This window comes from Heterodontus francisci, chromosome 42 (assembly GCF_036365525.1).
Source record: "Heterodontus francisci isolate sHetFra1 chromosome 42, sHetFra1.hap1, whole genome shotgun sequence".
Classification (NCBI taxonomy): domain Eukaryota; kingdom Metazoa; phylum Chordata; class Chondrichthyes; order Heterodontiformes; family Heterodontidae; genus Heterodontus; species Heterodontus francisci.
The window spans coordinates 22,683,106-22,709,536 of record NC_090412.1 but is presented as its reverse complement, the minus strand read 5'-3'; the positions used below and the strand labels follow the sequence as shown (position 1 = coordinate 22,709,536).

The 26,431-nt window shown below is 42.4% G+C and overlaps 1 protein-coding gene across 2 annotated transcripts in view; it reads left to right on the top strand.

Moving 5' to 3' along the window:
- Window positions 1-26,431, top strand: part of bmpr1aa (bone morphogenetic protein receptor, type IAa) — a 279,113-nt gene that overhangs the window by 192,864 nt on the left and 59,818 nt on the right. For both annotated transcript variants that reach the window (XM_068020209.1, XM_068020208.1), the window contains one exon: window positions 2,863-3,061. In XM_068020209.1, the coding sequence (XP_067876310.1) occupies window positions 3,001-3,061 (61 nt within the window). In that variant the 5' untranslated portion in view covers window positions 2,863-3,000. The remainder of the gene's footprint in view (window positions 1-2,862; window positions 3,062-26,431) is intronic.

The following is a 26,431-nucleotide window of genomic DNA, read 5'->3' as shown; positions in this document are numbered from 1 at the left end:
ATGAAGGGATGGGACAGAATAGATATGAAGAAACTGTTTCCAAGACTGACTGTAAAAGATTTAGAACACAGAACAGGAAAAATATTTCTAGAGAGGATTATGATGATCTTATTCATTACAGAATTGGTGATTGAACTGGAGACCACATTAGCATTTAAGAATAGGTTAGATAGGTGGTTGAAAGAAAAATTAAAAAAGGGATATGGAATCAAGGCAGGCATATGGGATTAGTTCTACAACTCATGTGGAAGATAAACATCAGCATGAACGACTTGGGCCTGATGACCAGTTCTCATGTAATTTCTTTGCAAGAGCTATGATGGTATTTTATAGAAATGTCCTTCCTCACTGGTGAGTTATATCATTGTCTTATGCAGCATGTAACATGAAAGACTTTTTAATGATCTTTGCTTTTGATTCAGTGAATGTTTGTGCAGTGGCTGTATATAAACTTGCAATTGTTTGTGGCACGTTCCAGCGTCAATTGATGTAATTTTTTTTAAATACACAAGTTGTCAACCAATTTGGGAGACGTCTGAAAATTTCTCCATAAAACCACCTTGAGGCCAGAGCTTGTAACTACAATTGACCTAGCAAAATTGAATAGGATGTGTTAATACAGCAAGTTACAATGATAAATGTGAACAAAAAACATGTCTAACAATCATGACAACAGGAACTATAGTTTGTGGACAGGAAATATATATATAATATACACATCATCATCATCATCCTGATCAGTGCTGGGACCTTTGCTGTTTGTAGTATATATAAATGATTTGGAGGAAAATTTAGCTGGTCTGATTATGTTTGTGGACGACACAAAGGTTGGTGAAGTTGCGGATAATGATGAGGATTGTCAGCAGATACAGCAGGATATAGATCTGTTGGAGACTTGGGCAGAGAAATGGCAGATGGAGTTTAATCCGGACAACTGTGAGGTAATGCATTTTGGAAGGTCTAATGCAGGTGGGAGGTATACCGTAAATGGCAGAACCCTTAGGAGTATTGACAGGCAGAGAGATCTGGGCGTACAGGTCCACGGGTCACTGAAAGTGGCAACGCAGGTGGATAAGGTAGTCAAGAGGGCATACGGCATGCTTGCCTTCATCGGTCGGGGCATAGAGTATAAAAATTGGCAAGTCATGTTGCAGCTGTACAGAACCTTAGTTAGGCCACACTGAGAATATTGCGTGCAATTCTGGTCACCACACTACCAGAAGGACGTGGAGGCTTTGGAGAGGGTGCAGAGGAGGTTTACCAGGATGTTGCCTGGTCTGGAGGGCATTAGCTATGAGGACAGGTTGGAAAAACTCGGCTTGTTTTCACTGGAACGACGGAGGTGGAGGGGCGACATGATAGAGGTTTACAAAGTTATGAGTGGCATGGGCAGAATGGATAGTCAGAAGCTTTTTCCCTGGGTGGAAGAGTCAGTTACTAGGGGACATAGGTTTAAGGTGCGAGGGGCAAAGTTTAGAGGGGATGTGTGAGGCAAGTTTTTTACACAGAGGGTGGTGAGTGCCTGGAACTTGCTGCCAGGGGAGGTGGTGGAAGCAGTTACGATAGCGACGTTTAAGACACATCTTGACAAATACATGAATAGGAAGGGAATAGAGGGATATGGGCCCCGGAAGTGCAGAAGGTGTTAGTTTAGGCAGGCATCAAGATCGGCGCAGGCTTGGAGGGCCGAATGGCCTGTTCCTGTGCTGTACTGTTCTTTGTTCTTTGCACAATATTTTAAGATACCTTGAGCTATATCATTACACCTCTATGAATTGTATTGAGACATTTTTCACCTTTTGAAAAATACTGGACATGGTGATGGCAAACACGAGGGGACATAGCTTTAAGTTGAGGGGTGATAGATATAGGACAGATGTCAGAGGTAGTTTCTTTACTCAGAGAGTAGTAGGGGCGTGGAACGCCCTGCCTGCAAAAGTAGTAGACTCGCCAACTTTAAGGGCATTTAAGTGGTCATTGGATAGACATATGGATGAAAATGGAATAGTGTAGGTCAGATGGTTTCACAGGTCGGCGCAACATCGAGGGCCGAAGGGCCTGTACTGCGCTGTAATGTTCTATGTAAAGCTGCTGTATAAATATAAGTTGCTCTTATTCCAGTGGAATCATTTAGTTTTTAGCCAAAGATTATCTAGGGTTTATAATTATGCCTAGTTATTATGAAAAGTATTACTATAACAACTAACTTATAGTTACACTCTTGTGATGAGATCAATCTCTAGCAGGAATGAAATGTCAATTTTAACCTAACGCCACAAATGATTTTACAGTATGCACTTCATAAAGCACGTCATGTATAACTTTCCCACCCACAGGAAGGGAGGGGACAATTGTTGGGAGCCTTCCTTATCATCTTTCTCTCTGCAAAAAAAAATTCTAGTATATTTCCTAAACGCCAACTCAAGTGGCTTTAGTAGATGGTGCATGCAAAAAGAGATTAAAAGAAATCCAAGGAGACAGAAACAAAGTAGCAATGCTGGGGCACTGCTTCTTAATCACAACACAGATCCTTAATGTTTGTTCCAACTATATGCAGGACCAGTTGGCACTAGCTCTTGTTCAGATTAGTAGCGAAACGCTGCGCTGTTATCAACCTGTAGGTGATGGTTCACAAATGCATCCTGTAGGGAGGGTGATTTTTGATTTATAGCCATAGGATTAATTGTATTCCTATTGGTTCCAGACACCAGGAACTAAAATTCTTCCTGGCAAGTGCTTTAAGAAAATGGCAGAGTAAATCTAAGCATGCTGGGAACAAGGTGGTGTATGGTTGCAATAAATTTGTCAATTTTGTTTGGGTACAAGTGCTTCTAATTCCCTTATTGGCCTGCTTTCTTTCAGGGTAGTCAACTACTGGACCAAGTAATAGAAGTCACCACCTTCTTGTCATCCATCTTTCCTGTTGACCCCAATCCCAAGACCATATACAGTCACATATCTACAATTGGAGTGGCTCAGGGAGCTAGAACTGCAACAGGAATGAGTGTGCATAGAGTTGGTGTTTTTGGGGCCTATCTACTACTGATTCTGCAGATTCAAGGTAAGCAGAAAGCTCAAATCTCTTCCCCTTGATCCTTGATTTTCAGCACTCCACCATTGGCAGCTGTACCTTCAGCTGTCTGGAACCTAAGTTCTGTAATTCCCTCCCCAAACCTCTCCTACTCTCTACCTCCTCTTTTAAGGCACTCTTTGAAGAAGCTTTTGATCACCTGACCTATTATCTCCTTATGTTATCTCAGTGTTAAATTTTGTTTGAAGTTCCTTGGGACATTTTACTATGTTAAAGGTGCTGTATAAATGTAAGTTGCTTTTTTTTAACATAAGCTTAGCGTGTTGCAAAAACCAGGGAACTAAATGCAACATTTTCGATTTTTTTTCCTTTGAGGGGAAACATTTCATTGTTTAGAAGTTATTATTTTCACTCTTCTGTTTTCTCTCTGCCTCCATTATATTTTTGCGCTTCTAATTTAGGGGAAGTTAGTGCACAGGGGAGAAGCAAGATAGACGCGTAACGCACACATATGGTTTATATTGACTTTTTCTAATTTGTGAAATGAACACTTCACTATTCCAGACCTAAGTCTAGAGCGTAAATGCCTTTTGAAGTTTGGCCTAAACATTCACAACATGTAAACTGCTGCTTTGTTGGTTTTCAGCCACTGGCTCCAGAAGTATGGACGTCGTGCAGTCAGTGGCTATGTTTAATACCCTTTTTTTTAAAAAACTATGTCTTCCTGACTGCTACCTCTTTTCCTGGGACCTATAAATGTACAATTCGAGTGGCATCAGTGTGCATTGTTAATGACACCTTAACACATACGTCGCTATTTTTTATAATGAAGTCATGTTGGTCACTGCTCCGTGTATGCACACTAGTGAAAATATTATAGCCAGTTCCCATATACATGGTGTGGCAGGTACAGCTGATTTTACAGGAAGACCAGGTGCACATTGTAGTAAAGCAGCATAGTTAACTTGTGCTTCCAAGACTCTGAGCTGATATTTAGCATCAAAAGTTGCTTTTATATTGTTGGGCCACAGCATAGAGATCAGTGTACAAGCTTTTTTGGTAAAGGAAAAGGCAGCAAGTGTGAGGAGGGAATATCATTATTGTTTTTTAAAACAGTTCCACATCATTTTGATAGTGACGTTAACTTCAAATTTTATTTTTGGCCATTTCAATCAAGTCTTTTGAAACTTTTCATGCTAGACCAGGGGTTGACTACCTGCGGCTCCGGAGCGACTCATTTGTGACTCTCAACCTTTTCCAGTTGGATCACATTATCATGATAAAAGCCTAAAAAAATTATGTAAAGAAAATTAAGAACAGTGTTTTTATGCTTCACTTTATGGTTTCAAATGATTATTTTAATGAAAAAAATCATCATTCCCCAAATATACCAGTTTGAATGGTATAGCTACACCATGGTTATAGATAATGCCTTTGGTTTGAGGAGAAGGTTTTATTGTTCTGACCATTATTGTTTCTGATATAGCTGAGATGATAAATTATTCTGAATGTGTTGTTACAAGCTTTTTTTTAATCCCAAGAATCAATAGCCGGAAATACATCGTAATTATAAGCATTTTAAGTTAGTTTGTTTTAAAGGTGACATTACTGACAAAACTATAGTAAAAAAAAAATTTATTACAAGACCTGTTATAAAAACACAGACAAGGATTCTTTCAGTTTTATATGTAAATTTCTTATTACTTTTTTATTGAGTGGAAACGTGCTATTTGTCCATTAAATTAATATGTTCCACCATTTTTACATTTTCTTTTTGAACATGCTTATACATAATTCATGCAAATTGGCGCATGGCACCTGAACATGCGGTTCTGAAGGTACCAAGAAAAAAAGACACAAAAACGACAGAAGAATGCAATAATTCAGGGTTAGGTCTATTTTTAATTTTGCTCTATTATTTTCTATTGACATATAAATTTGGTGCATGTATTTTATTTATAATATATGCAAATTATGCATTCTACCGGAGACCCTTGGCAGTTTGCCAAGTATTTGGTTTAGGAATGCTAACTTTTCATCTTGCAGCTCCCAATAGTTTTTTTTTGGTAAACTTTTTGAAAAAGTTCTTGAGGTTAAAAAAAAGTTGCCAACCCCTATGCTAGACAGTGTAAGGAAAATCATTTAAAAAGGAAGTCATTCTGCTGCTTTGTCCCTTAATCCTAACTGTAACAAAGGGAGATAGATACCTATGAATTTATTGGTGTATTTCAGCTACTTCTTGCTGCCAAGTTTGGGAAAATCTACTTATAGTGCACTACCCTATATTTTGTCACTGGACCAGAAATTCATGACATCGTAGATGATGTTCTAAGCTTAATGTCTGACTCAGGCTGCCTCTAGTTAGCAAATAGCAGTTCTAAAATTTAAAAGCAACATGAGGTGACTGAAAGAAGCTAATAACTGCAAATTTAGGAACATAGGAACAGGAGTAGGCCATTCAACCCGTCGAATCTGCTGTGCCATTCAACTTCAATCATGGCTGATCATCTATCTCAATGCCACTTTCCCGCGCTATCCCTATATTCCTTGATGTCATTAGTCTCCAGAAATCTGTTGATTTCTGTCTTGAAGATTCTCAATGATTGAGCTTCCACAGCCCTCTGGGATAGAGAATTCCAAAGATTCATCACCCTCTGAGTGAAGAAATTCCTCCTCATCTCATTCCTAAATGGTCTGTCCCTTATTCTGAGATTATATTCCCTGGTTCTAGACTCACCAGCCAGGGGAAACATTCTATCCACATTCACCCTGTCACACCCTGTAAGAAATTTGTAAGTTTCAATGAGATCACTCTGATTCTTCAAAACTCTAGAGAATACAGGCCCAGTTTCCTCAATCTCTCCTCATAAGACAATTCCGCCATCCCAGGGATTAGTCTGGTGAACCTCCAATGCACTCCCTCTATGGCAGGTATATCCTTCCTTAGATAAGGATACAGAAAACTGTACACAATACTCCAGTTGCAGTTTCACCAAGGCTCTGTACAATTGCAGCGAGACATCGTTACTTCTGTACTCAAATCCTCTTGCAATTTCTATTTATTATATTTAGTACCGTGGGACAAGTCCATAGAATGTCCTCAGTTGATGCAAATGATTCTTTGTTTTGAGTATCTCTACCAATCGTAATTCTTTATTTATTCAGTTGTCAGATGCAAGTAACATGGAAGAAAATAAACCAGTTTGCTGCTCCATAAAGTGTATTTTGGAATCTTTCAGGGAACCATATTGTTCATATTCTGGGAGCGTACCTTGATTCTTCTCTATGATCCCAAATCACTCATTCTTAATTGTGTAGTTTTGCATTGTCTTGTAAATGTTATATTTACCTTAAAATATCAAGCTTTTTTTTTCCTTTGAGTTTTATACATCAATTGGCATTGACCTATTTCCAGAATGCGTGCATCAGTTACTTTCTTCAAAATGTTCTCCGTCTCCGACACATCTGCTCTGATGATGCAACCTTCCATGCCAGCACTTCTGCTATGTCTTCCTTTTTCCTCAACCAAGGATTTCCCCTACGTTCCCTCTGCGACACCCTGGTCCACTGCTCCATTACCCCTACCATCTCGTCCCCTTCCCACGGCACCTTCCCCTGCAATCGCAGGAGGTGTAATACCTGCCCATTTACCTCCTCTCTCCTCAGTATCCAAGGCCCCAAACACTCCTTTCAGGTGAAGCAGTGATTTACTTGTACTTCTTTCAATTTAGTATACTGTATTCACTGCTCACAATGTAGTCTCCTCTACATTGGGGAGACCAAACACAGACTGGGTGACCACTTTGCGGAACACCTCCGCTCAGTCCGAAAGCTTCTGGTTGCTGGCCATTTCAGCACACCCCCCCCTGCTCTCATGCCCGCATCTCTGTCCTGGGATTGCTGCAGTGTTCCAGTGAACATCAACGCAAGCTCGAGGAACAGCACCTCATTTACTGATTAGGCACGCTGCAGCCTGCCGGACTGAACATTGAGTTCAATCATTTCAGAGCATGATGGGCCCCACTTTTTATTTGTATTTTTAGTTATTTTTTTCTTTTTACTTTTTTATTTGTTTATTTTATTTTAGTTTGTTTCTACTGTGCCTACCCACTGTTTTTTTCATGTTTGTGCTTTGGGCCAAGCTGTTCATTTTTCTGTCAATTAACACCCTCTCTGCACTAAAGCTTTGTCTTTCACCGCACCATTAACATACTGTGTGCCTTTGCTCCATGATCTTCTGGTCAGTTATTTTCTGTGACCTTGGCCTATCAACACCACCTCTTTGGTTATCTCTTGTCCCACCCCCACTTTACTTGCTTAAAACCTATTACATTTCTAAGATTAGCCAGTTCTGATGAAGGGTCACTGAGCTGAGACATTAATTTTGCTTCTCTCTCCACAGATGTTGCCAGACCTGCTGAGTATTTCCAACATTTCTTGTTTTTATTTCAGATTTCCAGCATCTGCAGTATTTTGCTTTTATATTACTATGTTCAGAGTTGATTGATCACTTCATTTGCGGCCTCAGTCCTTCGGTTAACTTGTGGTTGCGCATCATGTTGTGGATCCATTCCTCTGCTGATGCCCGCAAGAAGCGCTTGTGTTGTTTTCCATTCTTGATTTCCTGGACTGAGTATTGAATTTGCTGGAAAAAAATCTCAAATGCTCAGCACAAATACTTCAGGTGTCAGTCCTCAAAAGAAGAACTGCTCCAGGTGTGATGCAGAATCAAGTAAAGTTTGCCCTGATCTATAGAATGATCTAGTAGTTACCATTGAGTGACTTATTCTGCATTTACTCAGAACTGGCAAAGTGTGAAGGTCCTCTGGGGAACACAGTATCCCCCGTTCAAATAACTACACAACCTTATGCCACTTTAGTCGCTGCAGTATTATCAGAACCCCATGTCATCAAGCCTGCGAAAGCACAAAAATTGGTGCAATCTTCTCTAATAGAAGTACTTCTGGACAGCAAATAACAAAGTGACTCCTGACAATGCAGCGGCCCGCTGACGTCATCAGAGTGCACCAAGCTGTGCACATGCGCAAATGGTCTCCTGCTCTCAGTGAGATGCTGTGCACGCACAGCCTACATCTTGCCAAGACTGTATGGCGCATGTGCGGGAAAACGTCATTGCATAACACCAACGTTATCGAGGTGCTGAATGAGGCACTTTGAGGCTGGAGCTCGATCCCTGCTACTTGCTCCCCCTGCCCGTTTCCCCCCCCTCCCACTTAGCTTCTCTCTCCCGCCCCACTAGCTGCGCTCCTCCCTCAGCTCCAGGCTTTCTCCCCCTCTCTCCTCCTTCCAACCGGCCACTTTCCCCGCCTCAGCCGCTCACTCCAAACCTCGCCACTGCTCCCCCCCCCCCCCCCCCCACTCCTCTCGGCCAATTTTTTTCCCCGCTCCTTGCTTCCCGCGCCCCCCCCCCCAGCCACTAGTTTGAGGTCGTGCCGCTTCCCTCCTGTTGGCGACTCGCTTCTATGTTGCCCCATCACCCCTCGCGTCCCGCCTTGCTTCTTCGGGTGGCACACGGAGAACGATCGAACGTGGGAGCGAGTGGCCGAGAGGAGGGAAATGGCGCTGCCTGGAGCAGGTGGTGGCGGCGGGGGGGGTGGGAAGCAGGGAGCGAGAGGCCGGAGAGCAGGGTGGGGTGGGGGGGGTGGGTGTGGGAAGCAAGGAGCGGGGAACAGTCGGCTGAGGAAGGGTAAGGAGGGGAGCACTGGCGAGGTGTGGAGCGAGCAGCTGAGGGAGGGGGCGAAATGGCGAGGCTGTAGCGTGTGCTTAAGGGACGGCAGCCATGAGCCAGTGGTGAGAAGACAGGCGCAAGAGGGACCGATAGACAGGATTTTTGGGTTGACATTTTCCCGTGATAAATTGAGCAGCGTCATCTTTAATCCTGGCAGCTGCCTGAATGTCACATACAGTGACATTTCAGTGGAAGAGTCTGCATTGGCACATGTGCTAGTACTGCGCCACCTAGTGGTTGCGTTGTCAGCAAACACAGCCATCCAGTAAATCACAGTCTGGATCACTATATTGGCATTGGGTATTTTATTGGTTTGTCTATGCTTAGCAGTCCATTTATTTGAAGCTCTTTCTCTGACCTAAAATGCCCTAATTGGGAATTTTAGAATATCATGCTACTAGATTCAATTTTTCAGTCATCTTTCAAGGCAGTTGGATAAAAGTATTCAAAACATGGATGCTGTGATGCTGTTGTTTAAAGCACTGCTAGTAATTCTCTTGGCATTTCTTCACTGAAGAAGATTTCGGGAAGGTTGTAGTCATCGGTTGCAGGCCCGCTGGTGGCTATTCAGGCCTATCCGTGACCGGCAGATTCTCCCACAGTGGGTACAAGTGAAGGTGAAGACGCTGCTGGTAGCAATTGGATCTATCCTTCTCCTCCTTTTCTCTTTCATGCTGGTTCTTCGCTCAGTCTCAAAGGTGTCTGTAGCCCTCCCCATGTAGCATCTCCAGGCATCACCATCTATGGCCTGCGCTTCCCACTGGCAATGGTCGATGTGGTGCACAGAGAGGGACCTCTTCAGGGAGTCCATGAAAAGTTTGCATGGGGCCCCTCTGTTCCTTTTACCCGTGGTCAGCTCTCCATACAACACGATCTTGGACAGGCGACTGTTGTCCATCCGGGCAACGTGACCCACCCAACACAGTTGGCTTTGCAGGGAGATGGCCTCGATGCTGATGATGTTGGCTGTTTCAAGGACTTCAACATTTGAGATGCGGTCCTGCCAGCGGAATTTGAGAATGCTGCGGAGGCAGCGCTAATGGAAGTGTTGTAGAAGGCATACATGACGGCGGTATAGGACCCGTGACTCGGCGCCATACAGAGGGTGGTGAGGACTACAGCTTTATACACTTTGGGTGTGGTCTGTGCTCTGAGGCTGTGGTTGCTGCACACGCGTTTGTAGAGTCTGCCGAATGTACTGTTTGCTTTTGAGAGCTTATTGTCCACTTCCTTGTCTATGTTGGCATCAAACGAGATGACGCTCCCCAAATAAGTAAATTACTTGGTATTCAACTTGGTTCCCTTGATGACAATGCTTGGTGATCTGTATTCTTCTTGGGGTGCTGGCTGATGCAGGACTTCAGTTTTCATAAACTGATTTTTAGTCCAAAGAGTTGTGCCACCTCGGAAAAATGTTTTGTTGTACGTTGCAGGTCTGACTGACTGTGGGCCAGGAGAGCACAGTCATCGGCGAAAAGAAGTTCACAGATGCGTTTTTCTTGTGTCTTTGTGTGAGCCTGAAGGCGCCTGAGGTTGAAAAGGCCTCCCTCAGTCCGGAAGCACACATAAACTCCCTCCTTGAGTTCTTCCATTGCCTGCTGCAGCATCATGCTGAAAAAGATGGTGAATAGGGTCGGGGCCAGCACACATTCATGCTTTACGCCATTGGAGATACGGAAGGGACTTGAGAGGTCGCTGTTTTGCTTGACTTGTCTGTACTAATTTTCATGAAACTGCTTCACCATGGCCAGGAACCTGGGTGGGCATCCAAGTTTTTCCGAAGTTCATCTCTGCTCACAGTGTCGAATGCCTTGGTGAGGTCTGCAAAAGTGACGTGTTTGGCTCATGACACTTTTCTTGTAATTGTCTGAGTGCAAATACCATGTCTGTGGTACCTCTGTTTGCTCTGAAACCACACTGGCTCTCTGGGAGGTTTTCTTCTGCAATGGTAGGCACAAGCCTGTTCAGAAGTATTCTAGCCAGGATCTTCCCAGCAATAGAAAAGAGGGTGATCCCACGGTAGTTGGTGCAGTCTGATTTTTCTCCTTTGTTTTTGTACACGGTGATGATAACGGTATCACGAAGATCCTGTGGAATCCTGCCCTGTTCCCAGCAGGCCGTGCAAAACTCATGGAGCCTGGTGTACAGGGCAAGGCCACCATGCTTCAAGGCTTCGAGTGAAATTCCACCTCTTCGGGGGCTTTGTTGTACTTCATCTGGTTGATGGCAGTCACAGTTTCCTCCAGAGTTGGGCTGTCATCCTTTGACAGGCTGTTGTTGGATGCAGTTGATGACAGTATCATGCACTGTGCACTTGGCACTAAAGAGAGTTTCAAAGTGCTCCGACCAGCGATCCAGAACTGACTCCTTGTCAGTGTGTAGGATCTTGCCATCGTCACTCCTCAGGGGGTTTGGGTTTGATATGCTGGTCCATAGACGGATTTTAGTGCTTCATAGAAACTTATGTCGCCAGTATCAGTGTACAGTTGAGTTTTTTCCACAAATGCAATCCACCAGTCATTTTGGAAGTTCCTCGGTTTACATTGAAGGGTGCTACATGCTTGACGATAGGTAAGTAATTAACCAGAGTCATACAGTAATCATGGTGGACTTCAATCTTACTGACTGGTCTGACCAAATTTGTAGTAGTAATTTGGAGTACAAATTCATGGAATGCATTCAAGATAGTTGTCTCGATCAGCATGTCGAGGAGCCAACAAGGGAACAGGCTATCTTAGATCTGGTATTGTGAAATGGGACAGAATTAATTAATAACCTTGTAGTAAAGTAGCATCTAGGGAAGAGTAATCTTAATATGATAGAATTTTATATTGAGTTTGAGAGTGATTTAGTTAAGTTTGAAACTAGGGTCTTAAATTTAAACAAAGCAACCAACGTAGGTATGAGGAGTGAATTGGCTCAGTTGGATTAGGAAACTAGATTAAAAGATATGATGCTTGACTAGCAATGGCAGACATTTAAAGAAATAATTCATAAATTGCAATGAATATACATTTCCTTAAGGAATAAAAACCACATGGGCAAAGTGGCCCAACGTGGCTAACAGCTGCTTTGGTTTCTGCAACATACTGTTCCAATTCTAGTACTTCCTGATGGTTTCCCAACTTCATGTGTCTTCCACATGAGCCTCAGTTGCATTTTCAATAGACACTATTCCTGCTTTGTTTTTTCACTTAGTTCTTGGGATGTGAGTGTCGTTGGGAAGGCCAACATTTATTGCCCATCCCTAATTGCTCTTGAGAAGGTGGTGACTTCATTTGCAAGGCTGGCTTTTCAAATTCACAGACTTATTCTGAGAGGTTTGCATTTGTTTTGGCAATTTGATTTCAATTTGAATTAATGGCTATCAAATTCAGCCTGCGCAAATTATTTTTCAGTATTTCCTCAAGTTCCCAAGAGGCCATGATTGCCTATCTTTTAAGAAAGGAGAACCTGGGGATAATTGAGGGTACAGTTGGGGCTGTCATGTAACATTATGTACTGATCGGTTATTCTCAGTTACATAATGCTACAGCACCACCTACAAGCTCAGTCCATTTAGAATCCTGAGACCGCTCATTTATGGTATGTACTACATACTTTGGAAGGTAAATCTTGATTTAACTTTTTGTGTGGCTTCTTGTCAGTCAAGAAAGTGGGTGACCAGTGCTACTGTGCAGCTCACGTACTTAAAGGTGAAGTGGATGGAAGTGCCTGGATTTGTTTTTCACTTTTCCTTCCCTGTGGCTACTCCTCAATGCCTGTTCATAGCAGCATTTGGATACTCACTATGTGATGGAGCTGGTGCTTTTATGAACTTTGCTACTGAACCACCCAGCATTTGGCACCTCTACATTGAGAAGTTTTGGTTTTGCGACATAATTGAAAAAGCCTTGTGAGCAGATTACCCGCCTTCTTAGCTGGATCCAGGGGAGATCCACTTGTAAGAGAAATGGAAAAGAAACTTAGAAATTGAGGCTCATCTGATGACTGAACTCAGTTAGCTAGGAGCAACTGAGCCTTACAGTCCAAGTTTGATTCCTGGCCTATTTGAAAATCAGCTGGTGCAATGGTAGGAACACCACAATCGGCTTCAGTGCCCTTTGGCTTGAGAGAGGAAAATTAGGCAGAATTCTTGCTCTGATCATTTATTTAGTATCCCCCGTGCCTGTAAATCATCTGAGGACAGGATAATGCTGGATTGTCAGATGGTAAAATAATCCGTCAACAAAAACCATTCAATCTTGTATGTAAATAATGGATATTTGGGCAAAATATGCGAGGATGAATGAAATTGTATTCCAGCAAGGGGTCAGCACCAACTGGATAGGAGAATGATATTGAGGCTAAAAGGGTTTAATTATGAGGACAAGTTGCATAGAGTCAGCTTGTATTCCCTTGTGTATCGAAGACTAAAGGGTGTTCTAATTGAGGTGTTTAAGATGATTAAAGGATTTCCTCTAGTGAAGGATTCCAGAACAAGGAGGCATAAATTGGAAATTAGAGCTGGGCCATTCAGGGGTGATGTCAGGAAGTACTTCTTCACACAAAGGGTACTGGGAATATGGAAAACACACAGCATTTCCCCCCCCCCCCTCCCGCCAAATAAAAAGCTGTGGGCTAGGGGTCAATTAAAGCTTTTTATTAGGTAAAGATATTAAGACATATGGAACCAAGGCAAGTAAATGAAGTTGATACAAATCAAGCCTGGATCTAACTGAATGACGGAACAGGCTCACGGGGTTAAATTGCCTACTTCTGTTCCAATGCAGCAAATTGGCAATAAAAGTGGGAAAAAAGGCAAAGTATGTGGCACGTCTTGTTTTCACCAAGAAGTAGTTGATGTTTTCAATCTTAAATATATTTAACTGTTGTGATTTTTTTTAAAATACCAACATTTGTGTGAGGTACTATGTATGGATTGCACGAATGTTTTTGACACTTAAGTCTATTTTTGCCGAAGAATCCCAGAATTGTATTGTGTCATCTGAGCTCTCAACACTCGCTATTTTATCTTGTAAGAAGCAGAATGGGGGGAATAAACTATTATTTATAACAAACCTGTCCAGGTGATCGCAAGTCACAGTGGGAAAAAATAACAGTTTGCTTTTAAGAATATGTCAGTCTGTTAGTGTTGAAGAAAATTGTCGTATTAATCACATCCCCATTAACTGTCATTAGCTAAATGAGAAGTAAACCAACATCAAAGTCCAGTGGATGTTAGACTTTCAGTTTCTGTTGAAGATAAAACGAGCAATAGAAACACTATGGATGACCCAGATTTATGCTGAATGCTGGCAGCGATGCACTGTGCTGTTGGGTTTCTAACTACAGGAAGCTCATACAGGAAGTCATTGTCTGATTGTTGGGGAATTTATTTCCCTCCACACACTGCTACTTCCTGAATACAGCATACTCAACAGCTCTTGGAGACAATACAAGTGGTTTTATTACATCAATTTCAAAAAACCAGAACAAAACATTAATCACTTGCAGGAAACCAATACTTTAGTGTAGTAATGGACTAAATAAAAACTAGAGCGGTGCAGCACCCCTTAGTGGAACTGGACGGAAATATGTTTTTGATCCATATTCCAAGTTTATACCAATGAACAGTAATCAGAATTTCTAGTTCCTGTAACTTTGTCTGGGATATGGGAGATATGTTATTCACCTTTGTAACAGAATTTTTGTTTGGAGGTCACCTAATTACTTAAATCATGCTCTGAATCGGGGTAATTGTCAGGGCACATGGATTATTCCTCTTGCACACTAAACCTAACCTAGCTCCATGCTCTCCTATCCTTGCATCTATCTCTAGTTTATGTCTTATTTTCTCACGTGTTCTTCTGTAGCTCATCTTGTCTATAAAAACCACCATCTGCTCCATTAATGTCATTCCCACTAATCTGTTATCTGCCTAACTTCCCTTCCTGGCCCCCTTGCTCACTGACATTTTAACTGGTTCCCTTTCCTCAAATACTGACTGCCTGGCTTTCAAAGCAGTAATGACATCCCTCCTCAAAAATCTCACCATTAAACCCTCTATCCTTGTGAATTACCGCCTCATCTCCAACCTTCCTTTCCTCTACACAATCCTTGAATGTGTAGATACCTCCCAAATTCATACCCATCTTTCCTGTAATGTCCTGTTTGAATGTCTCCACCCAGGATTCCACCACGCCACAGCTGTCAAACAGGCCCAAACAAAGTCATGTATGGCATAGTCTATTACGAATGAATTATCCCTCCATGACCTCTTTGCAGCATTTGACACTGTCAACTCCAACACCGTTCCTCCATTGTTTGTTTCTGTGGGACTTCTGCAGCCATCTCCTCTTCCTTGAACATGTTGGAGGGGGTGGGGGGGGGTGGTGGTGTTAAGCTTCCACATGAACGCTGAGGACACCCAGCTCTACTTCTCCACCACCTGCCTCTATGCCTCCACTGCTTACATGCTGGCCGACTACTTCTTCAACATCCAGTCTTGGCTAAGCCACAGTTTATTCCAGTTAAAATGTTGAGAAGACTGATGCCGTCATCTTCAGCCTCTGCCTCAAACTTGATACTTTCTACCAATTCCCTCTCCCTCACTAGATGTTGTATCAGGCTGACGCCAAGCTGAGCTTCTGACTCCATTATCCTCTCCATCGCAAAGACCACCTATTTTAACTTCCATAACGCACCTGTCTCTACCTCCACTTCAAACCACCTACCTTTATCCATGCCTTTATTGCCTCCAAACACAACTAACTGCTCACCTGACTGACCTCTCATCCTCCACTTCCTACAAACTTCAGCTTAGCCGTATCCTATCCCCTACCAAGTCCTGCTGCCCGTCACTCCTATCCATGCTGACCTACATTGGTCCCAACACCTTAAATTTAAAATTCTCATTCTTGTGGTCAAATCCCTTCATGAACTCACCCCTATATCTGTAACCTCCTTCACCTTTACAAGCTCCCTCTCCCAATTCCTCCCCCCTGTCATGCTAAAGTTAATAGCTTCTTGTACAGATTCTGTAAGCATAAAGTTTAGTATATAGTCCCAAAAAGGCAGTTTTATTGGTTCTGTTAACTTGTTAGTGAATTGCAATAATTTCACAAGCAGCCTGCACCTTTCACATTCAGTTCTCTTTTCAAAAAAACGTAGTGACCTACACTGGCTCTCTATACTCAAAGCATCAAAGTTGAAATCTTTGTCAGCTGCAAATCCCGCTACTGTCCTATCTGCCCTGCATCTGCCCTTCCTCCAGTCTTAGCTCCCTTCAGGTCTACTACCTTATCTCCTCTGTCCAGTCTATCATTGGTGGCGCAGCCTTTAATCATATTTGCCCTACTATGTAGAATTCCATCCTTAAAGCTGTCCACCTCACCACTCTTGTCAATTTTAAATGCGCCTTTAATAGCACCTATTCTAATAAGCCTTTGACCACTTTAATTTTCTAACAAAGGCTCAGTGTTGCATTTATTGATGTGTTTACTCTGAGTTCATTCCTTCATCTTAACACTTCATGCTCTCTCTCCTCTGAGTTAACTGCACTCTTACCCTCCCTAAATCTCTCCCTCTATGTAAACTTGCCAACTATATTCACAGCCACCTGTTTGACCTTGCCATCTCATGTGGTCTTGCTAGTGTCATAATCCTTTTTTGAGGGGGAATATGCGGTGTGCCTTTAAGGCTGTAAGAGATCAGTACTTCTCTAAGGCAGCAAGCCTCAGAAGTTACCAAGTGTAAGTGCATCTTAGTTGCCCTGGATACAACCATACAGAGAAGGAGAACAAGCCAGCTTCAGGAGTTCCCGAGAGGTGCTTCTTGGTTGCCTTGGATACAACCATTTAGAGACAGAGAACAGGACATGCAATGTTGCATTTGACTTTTGAAAAACCTGGCTTTGGAGAGACAGTTGGGTCAAAGACTGTTCTGGCACGTGAAGGAAATAGGAGCGCTCTCCCCTCAGTCTATTTAAACCCTATTTGTTATTCTCTCTCAAAATTCTGAAAAGTCAAGCCAGATTGATTCTTTTGAAAGTGGTAGCAAATTATTCCTGTGTTCATCGCTGGAAAGAAGAAGAGCAAGACAACTGCTGAACTAGGCTACTGACTGTCCTACTGTTGAAGAACCTTTTCCCATCGGACAACTGCGAAGACTTCAAGCAACCTTGGACTGTTTCTACATTGGGAAGATTCCATTTCGGCAGGAACGTAAATCTGCAAGGATTTTACTATTATTTCGATTTTTAGATATTGGTTTATCTTAGTACTTTTTAAGATTTTTTTGTTTTACTAATAAACAGTTAATTTGTTAATATCTCAAGATACCTGGTTTGGTTCACCTCATCCAGGAGTTATTAGATTGTTCAGTTTGGCTGCTGCTTTCTTTGTTTTGGGAATGCTTAAAGATATATGTATGCGACCTGTGGAGTGACTGACTGAATTGACAGTGCGTTGCTCCCACCGCAATCAGCATCATATATTTTGATTGGGGGCTTTGTCTTAAGCGGTCGTGCCATAACACTAGCTCCATTGTATCAATCACAGATAAAGCTATCTCTGAACACTTACATCACTCCAGCCATATACCTTTTCCAGCCGCAACCCTACCTCCTATATCCACCACTGGAGAAAACCGTCCCCCAATTCACTTATTACTGCACCTTCAGAATCCCAAATGACTAGCCTTTGGTCCTCTGTTGGCCAAAACATGTCCACAGCTACTGATTTGCTCAACCGCACCCTGATCTCCACATTTGATGCCCTGGTCCCCAGTAAAACCAGGCATCCTCCTAATATGGCCCTCATCTCTGCCCCCTTAAGTCCAATCGACACCGACTTGAAAGGACACGGCAGACAACTGGTTTAGCCATGCACCACCAGATCTGGCTGGACCACACAAAGCACTAGTGGGTCCAACTCTCGTCTGCTAAAACTGCTCGCTGCAATCCGGGATGATCCTGGATTACAAAGATAACGTGCATCTTCTTTTCTCTACTGCAAACCAACAATGGTGCTTCTCTGACAAATTAATGTTAATAATTGTCTGTTTCTGTTGGAGTTCTACTGGGGCTGTTCCCCAGTGCATTTTTTTGGGCTGCCAAAAATGTTGGCAGGCAACCAAAAACCGAAGATAATTCTCTGATCAGGTCTGTGATTGTGTGCTTCACTGACCATGTGTGAACCGGCATGACAGGCTCTGATGGTGATAAAGGACCACTTGTACATTGTTAACATTGTGCTTCTGCATGTTGAACAGGGATGTCTGTATAGTTGGTGCTTGCCAGATGAATGGGTTCAATGACTCTGCTGAGGTGGTATCATTAGTAGGTCCAGATCTGCCTGTCAGGAGTTTAATTAAAAATGAGATATGCCAGCAGTTCAGCCAAGTTACTCTGAGGGAAATGCAGTTTATTATTATATATGTCATGCTGGAATTAATAGCTTCTTGTACAGAATCTGTACATACATACGATCATACGAATTTTAACTTGTTAATGAATCACCATAATTTCACACAGCCCATACCATCTGCATTCAGTTCTCCTTAAAAAAAAACACACTTTCCATTTCAAATCAGTTTGTAACTTTGTGTTTTGATTAATTTTGTCTTACTCTCAATTTTGTGGTACTAAAGATATGTGGCAGTTGAAAAATATTTTTCCTCTGTCGAGGGGCAAATACTGTTAAAATATTATGTACAAGCGACAGGATGATGCTGTGGACTCCGGCATCATCCTGTGCCATGAAATATTTCTTTTTTTAAATCTTTTTATGTGACTACTAAGCAGACCATTGCATTTGGATTTTTTTTCAATTGAAGCTACAGCTGCTGTTTATGGTGAGATTTCCTTCGTTTCTTTGCTTCATTGGCAAGCTCTCAAGACAAATATACAATTCTGTTTGGAGACGACGCTTGTTTATGGTGCTGAAGTTGTCCTGTGTGATATTTGATGCCGTGTGGTGACTTGTGATGCCAGAACCTGCGCCCAAGTATTGCAAGGTCATCTCACTTAAATACTTCTTAAACATAAGTCATCTTGAACAATTTGGCTAGTGAATTCCAAAATAACATGGGAAAGAATGGGTCACCTTCAATCTAAGTTTTTTTTGTAGTTTCTCAAAGCACCCATTCCAAATGGGAGCACGGTGACTAGGGCATCGGTCAAACACTCAATCACGCTTGACTCATTGGTAGCTCTTTAGTCAGAAGGTCATGGGTTCAAGTCCCACTTCAGAGATTTAAGCATATAATCACGGCTGGCACTCCAATGTAGCACTGCGGGAGTGCTGTACTGTTGAAGGAGCCATCTTTCAGAGGAGGCTTTAAACCAAGGTCCTGCCCTGTCTGCCATAGAACCGTAGAAAAATTACGGCACAGAAGGAGGCCATTCAGCCCAAGGTATCTGTGCTGGCCAAAAAACTAACCGCCCAATCTAATCCCACCTTCCAGCACCTGGTTCGTAGCCTCGCAGGTTACAGCACTTCAGGTGCATGTCCAGGTACCTTTTAAATGAGTTGAGTGTTTCTTCCTCCACCACATTTCCTGGCAGTGAATTCCAGACACCCACCACCCTCTGGGTGAAAAAGTTTTTCCTCATGTCTCGTCTAATCCTTCTACCCATCACCTTAAATCTGTGCTCCCTAGTAACTGACCTCTCCGCTAGGGGAAACAGGTCCTTCCTGGCTACTTTATCTAGGCCCCTCATAATTTTGTACACCTCAATTAAGTCACCCCTCAGCCTCCTCTGTTCTAAGGAAAACAACCCTAGCTGCTTCAATCTTTCCTCGTAGCTGCAACTTTCAAACCCTGGCAACATTCTTGTAAATCGCTCTCCAAAGCAATTATGTCCTTTCTGTAATGTGGTGACCAGAACTGTACACAATACTCCAGCTGTGACCTAACCAGCGTTTTATACAATTCCAGCATTACACCCCTGCTTTTGTATTCTATACCTCGGCCAATAAAGGAAAGCATTCCATATGCCGCCTTCATTCTATCTACCTGTCCTGCCACCTTCAGGGACCTGTGGACATGCACTCCAAGGTCTCTCACTTCTTCTACCCCTCTCAATATCCTCCCGTTTATTGTGTATTCCCTTGCTTTGTTTGCCCTCTCAGGTGGACATTAAAGATTCAGCTAGATGCTAAAGATCCATGACCCTACTCGAAGAAGAGCAGGGAAGTTCTCCTGGCTTTCTCACTTGGATGAAGGGAGCCAAATTTGCAGATGATACAAAGATAGGTAGGAAAGCAAGTTGCAAGGAATAAAAAAGTGTCTGCAAAGAGATATTGATAGGTTAAATGTGAGTGGGCAGAAATTTGGCAGATGGAGTATAATGTGGGAAAATGTGAGGTTGTCCACTTTGGCAGGAAGAATAGAAAAGCGGAATATTATTTACATGGAGAGAGACTGCAGAATGCTGCCTGCAGAGGGATCTGGGTGTCCTTGTACATGAATCACAAAAGGTTAGTATGCAGGTACAGCAGTAATTAGGAAGGCAAATGGAATGTTGGCCTTTATTGCAAGGGACTTGGAGTATAGGGCACTGGTGAGATCACATCTAGAGTACTGTGTACTGTTTTGGTCTCCTTACTTAAGGAGGGATATACTTGCATTGGAATCAGTTCCAAGAGGGGTTACTAGGCTGATTTCTGAGATGAAGGGGTTGTCTTATGAGGAAAGGTTGAGCAGGTTGGATCTATACTCATTGGAATTTAGAAGAATAAGAGGTGATCTTATTGAACATATAAGATTCTGAGGGGGCTTAACAGGCTAGGTGCTGAGAGGATGTTTCCCCTTGAGGGACTGAATAGCCTACTCCTGCTCCTATTTCTTGTGATCTTATTCCATTTGTGAGACGCTGTAGTGTGCAAATTGGGTGCCGTGTTCCCTGTATTGCAGCAGTGTATACACTTCAAAGTACTTCTTGGTTGTAGAACACTTTGGGGCATCCTGAAGTCATGAAAGGTGTTACATAAATGTAAGTCTTTCTTTCAATCACGTTATGAAGGGTCCCCTAACTTAACTACACACATGGGCCACATCTCCCATGGCTTACTGCACTGGATGCTCACGTCTTCACCTGCTGAGCTCTGCTGGCTAGTTGCAGTTTTGTGTCTCCACACCTGATGACACAAGGCATCTTGGCATTGGATTGTTTACGCCATAACATTTTACAAAGGGGAGATAGTACACCAGATGTAATTGGCAATTTACCACACAGTGAGGCAAGTTTTCCCCCCCCCACCCCCACTTTCAAGCCACCCAAGTAATTCATATTGATTACCAGGCTGATGAGAAATTGTTTAGGTTTGCTTCAAAATGCTTGCCTATTGTGTAATATCCATTTTGATCTGAATTAGGAGGAATTGCCTTAGAGTCAGAGTCATTAATGGCACAGAAGGAGGCCATTTGGCCCATCAAGTCCATGCTAGCTCTCCATGGAACAATCCAGTCAGTCCCACTCGCCCGCTCGATCCCTTTAGCCCTGCAAGTTTATTTCCTTCAAGTGGCCATCCAATTTCCTTTTGAAATCATTAATTGTCTCTGCTTCCTCCACCCTTGTGGACAGCAAGTTCCTGGTCATTACTGTCCACTGCATAACAAAAATTCTTCCACACATTCCCCCTGCTTTTCTTGCCCAAAACCTTAATTCTGTGTCCCCTAGTCCTTGTACCATTAGTTATTGGGAACTGTTTTTCCTTGTCTAACTTGTCTAAGCTTGTCATAATCTTGTACACCTCTATTAAATTTCCCCTCAATCTTCTTTGCTCCAGGGAGGACAACCCCAGCTTTTCCAACCTAACTTTGTAACCAAAATCCCCCATCCCTGGAACCATTCTGATAAATCTCCTCTGTGCACTCTCAGGGACCCTCACATCCTTCCTAAAGTGTGGTTACCAGAAGTGGATGTAATACTCCAGTTGGGGTCTAACCAGAACTTTATAAAGGTTCAGCATTTGTACTCAATGTCTCTATATATGAAGCCCAAGATCTCATATTCTTTGCGAACCAGTCTCTTAATATGTCCTGCCACCTTCAAAGGTCAATGCACCTGCGCCCCCAGGTCCCTCTGTTCTTACACAATCTTTAGAACTGTGCCATTAAGTATATATTGCCTCTCCCTATTCCTTCTGCCAAAATGCATCACCTCACACTTGTCAGTATTAAATTCCATCTGCCACCTGTCTGCCCAATCTGGTAGCCTATCTATGTCCTGTTGCAGGTGATTCAGATCATCCTCACTGTTTGCCACTCTTCCAAGTTTGGTGTCATCGGCAAATTTTGAAATTCTACTCTGTGTTCCAAGATCCAAATCATTTATGTATAACAAAAAAGCAGTAGGCTTAGCACTGACACTTGGAGAACACCACTGTCTACCATCCTCCAGTCTGAAAACAACCATTTGCCACGACTCGCTGTTTTCTGTCCTAAGCCAATTTTTTTATCCAATTGGACCTGGGTTTATATTTACGTAAGTCATTTAAGATAGTAGGACATGTTGAGAGAGAGGTTAATAAAGCATACAGTATCCTAGGCTTTATTAATAGGAGCATAGAGTACAAGAGCAAGGAGGTTATGTTGAACTTGTGTAAGACACTAGTTTGGCCTCTGCTAGAGTATTGCGTCCAGTTCTGGGAGGCACACTTAAGGAAAGAAGTGAAAGCATAGGAGAGAGTGCAGGAAAGATTTACGAGAATAGTTCCAGGGATGAGGAACTTCAGTTATGAATATAGATTGGAGAAGTTGGAACTGTTTTCCTTAGAGAAGAGAAGACTTGGAGGTGATTTGATAGAGGTATTCAAAATCATGAGGGGTCTGGACAGAGTGGATAGGGAGAAAACTGTTCCCACTCATGAAAGGATCGAAAGCGAGAAGGCGCAGACTTAAAGTAATTGGCAAAAGTGACATGAGGAAAAGCTTTTTCACGCAGCGAGTGGTTAAGGTCTGGAATGCACTGCCTGAGAGCGTGGTGCAGGCAGGTTCAATCAAGGGATTCAAAAGGGAATTAGACTGTTATCTAAAAAGGAAGCATATTCAGGATTACAGGGAGAAGGCAGGGGAATGGCATTAGGTGAATTGCTCATTCTGAAAGCTGTTGCAGACACAATGGGCCAAATCGCCGCCTCCTGTGCTGTAATAATTCTGTTTTTCTGTGGACACTGATCCTCTTATTTCATGAGCCTCAATTTTGTTAACCAGCCTTGATGTGGTACTTTCTCCAACGCTTTCTTAAAATCCATGTAGCCAACATCTACTGCATTCCCTTTATCAACCTTCTCTGTTACATCATCAAAAAATTCAATTGGATTAGTCAAGCATGGCCTCCCTTTTACAAATGTGTGTTGGCTTTCCTAAATTAACTCAAACTTCTCCAAGTGTGTGTTGATTTTCTTCCCCCTTATTATTGTATTTAAAACCTGACCCGCCACTGATATTAAACTAACTGGCCTGTAGTTGCTCGGACTGTCCTTACACCCTTTCTTGAATAAGGGTGTCACATTTGTCACACTCCAATCCTCTGGCACTTCCCCTGTATCTAGGGGAGATTGGAAGATTATGGCAAGCCCTTCTGTTATTTCCAGCCCACTTTCTTGAGCAAACTGGGATGCAAGCCATTCGCACTGGGTGACTTATCTACCCTAAGCATTGCCAGTCTTTTCGGTACCACCTCCCTCTCAATTTTTACCCTATACATTGCCTCTACTCTCTTTGCTTCTACCAATATTTTGTCAGATTCCTCCTCTTTAGTAAACACCGATACAAAGTACTCATTAAGTATTCCAGCCTTGCCCTGCGCCTCTAAGCATATGTTACGCTCTTTGTCCCTCCACCTCTTACTACCCGCTCACTATTTACATGGAGGTAGAAGATTTTTGGGTTCCCTTTAATGTTAACTGCCATTCTATTCTCATATTATATCTTTGCCAGTCTTATTTTCCTCTTCACCTCCGCTCTCAACTTAATGTATGTGGCCTGATTCTCACTTGAAGAATTCCCCTGACATGCATCATGCACCTTTGTTTTTGTTTCATCGTAATCTCTGTCTCCCTCGTCGTCCAAGGATCCCAGTTTTTGTTTCCCTTACCTTTTACCCTTGTTGGAATGTGCCTAATCTGTACCTGAAGCATCTCTTCCTAAAGATATTGTTCCGTTACAGCTTTTCCTGTGGGAAGGTGGAGTTGAGGTAGAATATCAGCCATGATCATATTGAATGACGGAGCTGGCTCGAGGGGCCGTATGGCCTGCTGCTGCTCCAAGTTCTTATATTCTTGAATAAACAGACATTACCTCTGAAGTAGTTTAGATATCTTTTTTAATATTTTTATTGGAATTCTAGAGGATCTTTCAACATATTCAGGAATTTACAGTCAAATCACTTTATGTTGATTGACAAACAGCAACTGATGCTTCATAAAATAATTTACCAGCACAAAAATGGTCACATTATAGACCAGGAAGCCACGCAGAGGCCAGGACCTGTGTCAGACAAGCCTTGGAGCTTTAATGTGACTGAATCGTTTTTTGATAGGTCAACCAACTGGAATAGATGGGGAAGGTATGTCCCCATATCTGTCCCCAGTTGGTTCAGACCCATATAAGTCATACTCTAGGAATATTGGAAGCTTTCTTAAATCTCTCTGCATTATCCCTAATTTACTGCATGACCAGGCAATCTGATCTCAGCCAACAGGAGATTCAAGCTCCACTTATTCCAACCAGGGCAGGAAGTAGCTTAACTCTGTTTAACAAGTCATGGCAGCAACATTAATATTGGTAACTCACAAAACAATCAATATACATTTTTTGAATCATCTCATTCCAATATGGGTGATGATTCATTGCATGAAAAGTAAATGCTGCCCTTGAAAAGATTTACGGCTGATTGCTGTTTTAAAGTGCTCATCCAGTTATCATCCCCAAAATGGAGATAGATACAGCCACATCACCTCCAGTATTGTTGTAGATTTGGAAGGCCTGAACTTTCTTGATTTTTGGCTCTGACTGAGAGCCCGATAGGAAGTGGTTATTCTAACATAGTTCAGATTTAACAATGAAAGGAAGCATTTACTTCATGATTAACTTGTCCTGTGTCCTGCCTCTCAATAGCCCAGAATGTTGAGACCACATATGTGCAGTTTCTGAACCTCATGCAGTAATTTCAAGAACTTCAGAAAGCTGTGCTCTGATATGTTCCATTGAATAAATGAAATTTATTGGCGTGTGTAAACTTACAAATTGTGTGTGTCTGATCCTCATATATAATATTTCAAAAGCTGTTTTGAATACTTCAGAAAGCTAATAATTGAAGTCTTATGTCTTTGTGCTTAAGAATGTTTGTGTTTGGAACTTGGAAAAAAGCCTAATATAGTGGAAGCAATTGAACCATTCTTTTTATTCTTATCACTTGGCTTTTTTATATATTTGTTCTTTGAATGACACCGGCAGTATTCATTGCTCATCCCTAATTACTTTGAAGACATTAAGAGTCAACCAGCATGGTCATTTTCTCTATCAGCCCACAAATTATTGAATTCCGTTTCCTAACTTGTCAAGGATTTGAACTCATGACTTCTGGGTTGCTTGTTTAGTTGCTACCAGGTGCTTATTTAATGTATTGATGTCAATGTATTACAGGAAAACGTCACATCAACCTGTATAATTTGATGATGTTCATCAAGTTTCTTGTGGCCTGCACTGAGCTCATAACAGAACCACAGAATAATACAGTGCAGAAGAGGCCCTTCAGCCCATCGAGTCTGCACCGATGCAGTAAAGACACCTGACCTGTCTACCTAATCCCATTTGCCAGCACTTGGCCCATAGCCTTGAATGTTATGACGTGCCAAGTGCTCATCCAGGTACTTTTTAAAGGATGTGAGGCAACCCGCCTCTACCATCCTCCCAGGCAGTGCATTCCAGACCGTCACCACCCTCTGGGTAAAAAAGTGCTTCCTCAAATCCCCCTTAAAACTCCTGCCCCTCACCTTAAACTTGTGTCCCCTAGTAACTGACCCTTCAACTAAGGGGAACAGCTGCTCCCTATCCACCCTGTCCTTACCCCTCATAATCTTGTACACCTCGATCAGGTCACCCCTGAGTCTTCTCTGCTGCAGCGAAAACAACCCAAGCCTATCCAACCTCTCTTCATAACTTAAACCTCAAGATACTACACCACTAGTGATCGACTTGTAACCACCAGTACTTGAGTCTAGGATATACCGTAGATCGCAGCATATAAGTCGACCTTTGAAGCCTTCAGATATCGTTCCAAAAACGTGTGTCGACTTAGACCCTGAGTTTCAAATGTGATCCACCCGTTGTGGGTGTGGGTGGTTGCCATTTTGAAATGTGAAAAGAAAGTAATACTGGTAATTCATATTCAATTAATGTGGCATGGTTTATTGAATAAATTAATTCTACAAAGATACCTTTAACCACAATCAAAGCATTTTAAAACCCGTCAAATTCATCGTCTTCGGCATCCAATACAAAGAGTTCATCAAATTCATCTGAGTCGCTTTGACTATGGCGTCATCGTAAGGATGCCACTCTGGATCAGATGTGGCGCTTTCAGTTTTATAATCATCCTTCCACAACAAATCATCTTCCTCTCCATCCATTGAATTTGACATTCTACATTTTTTGTACGA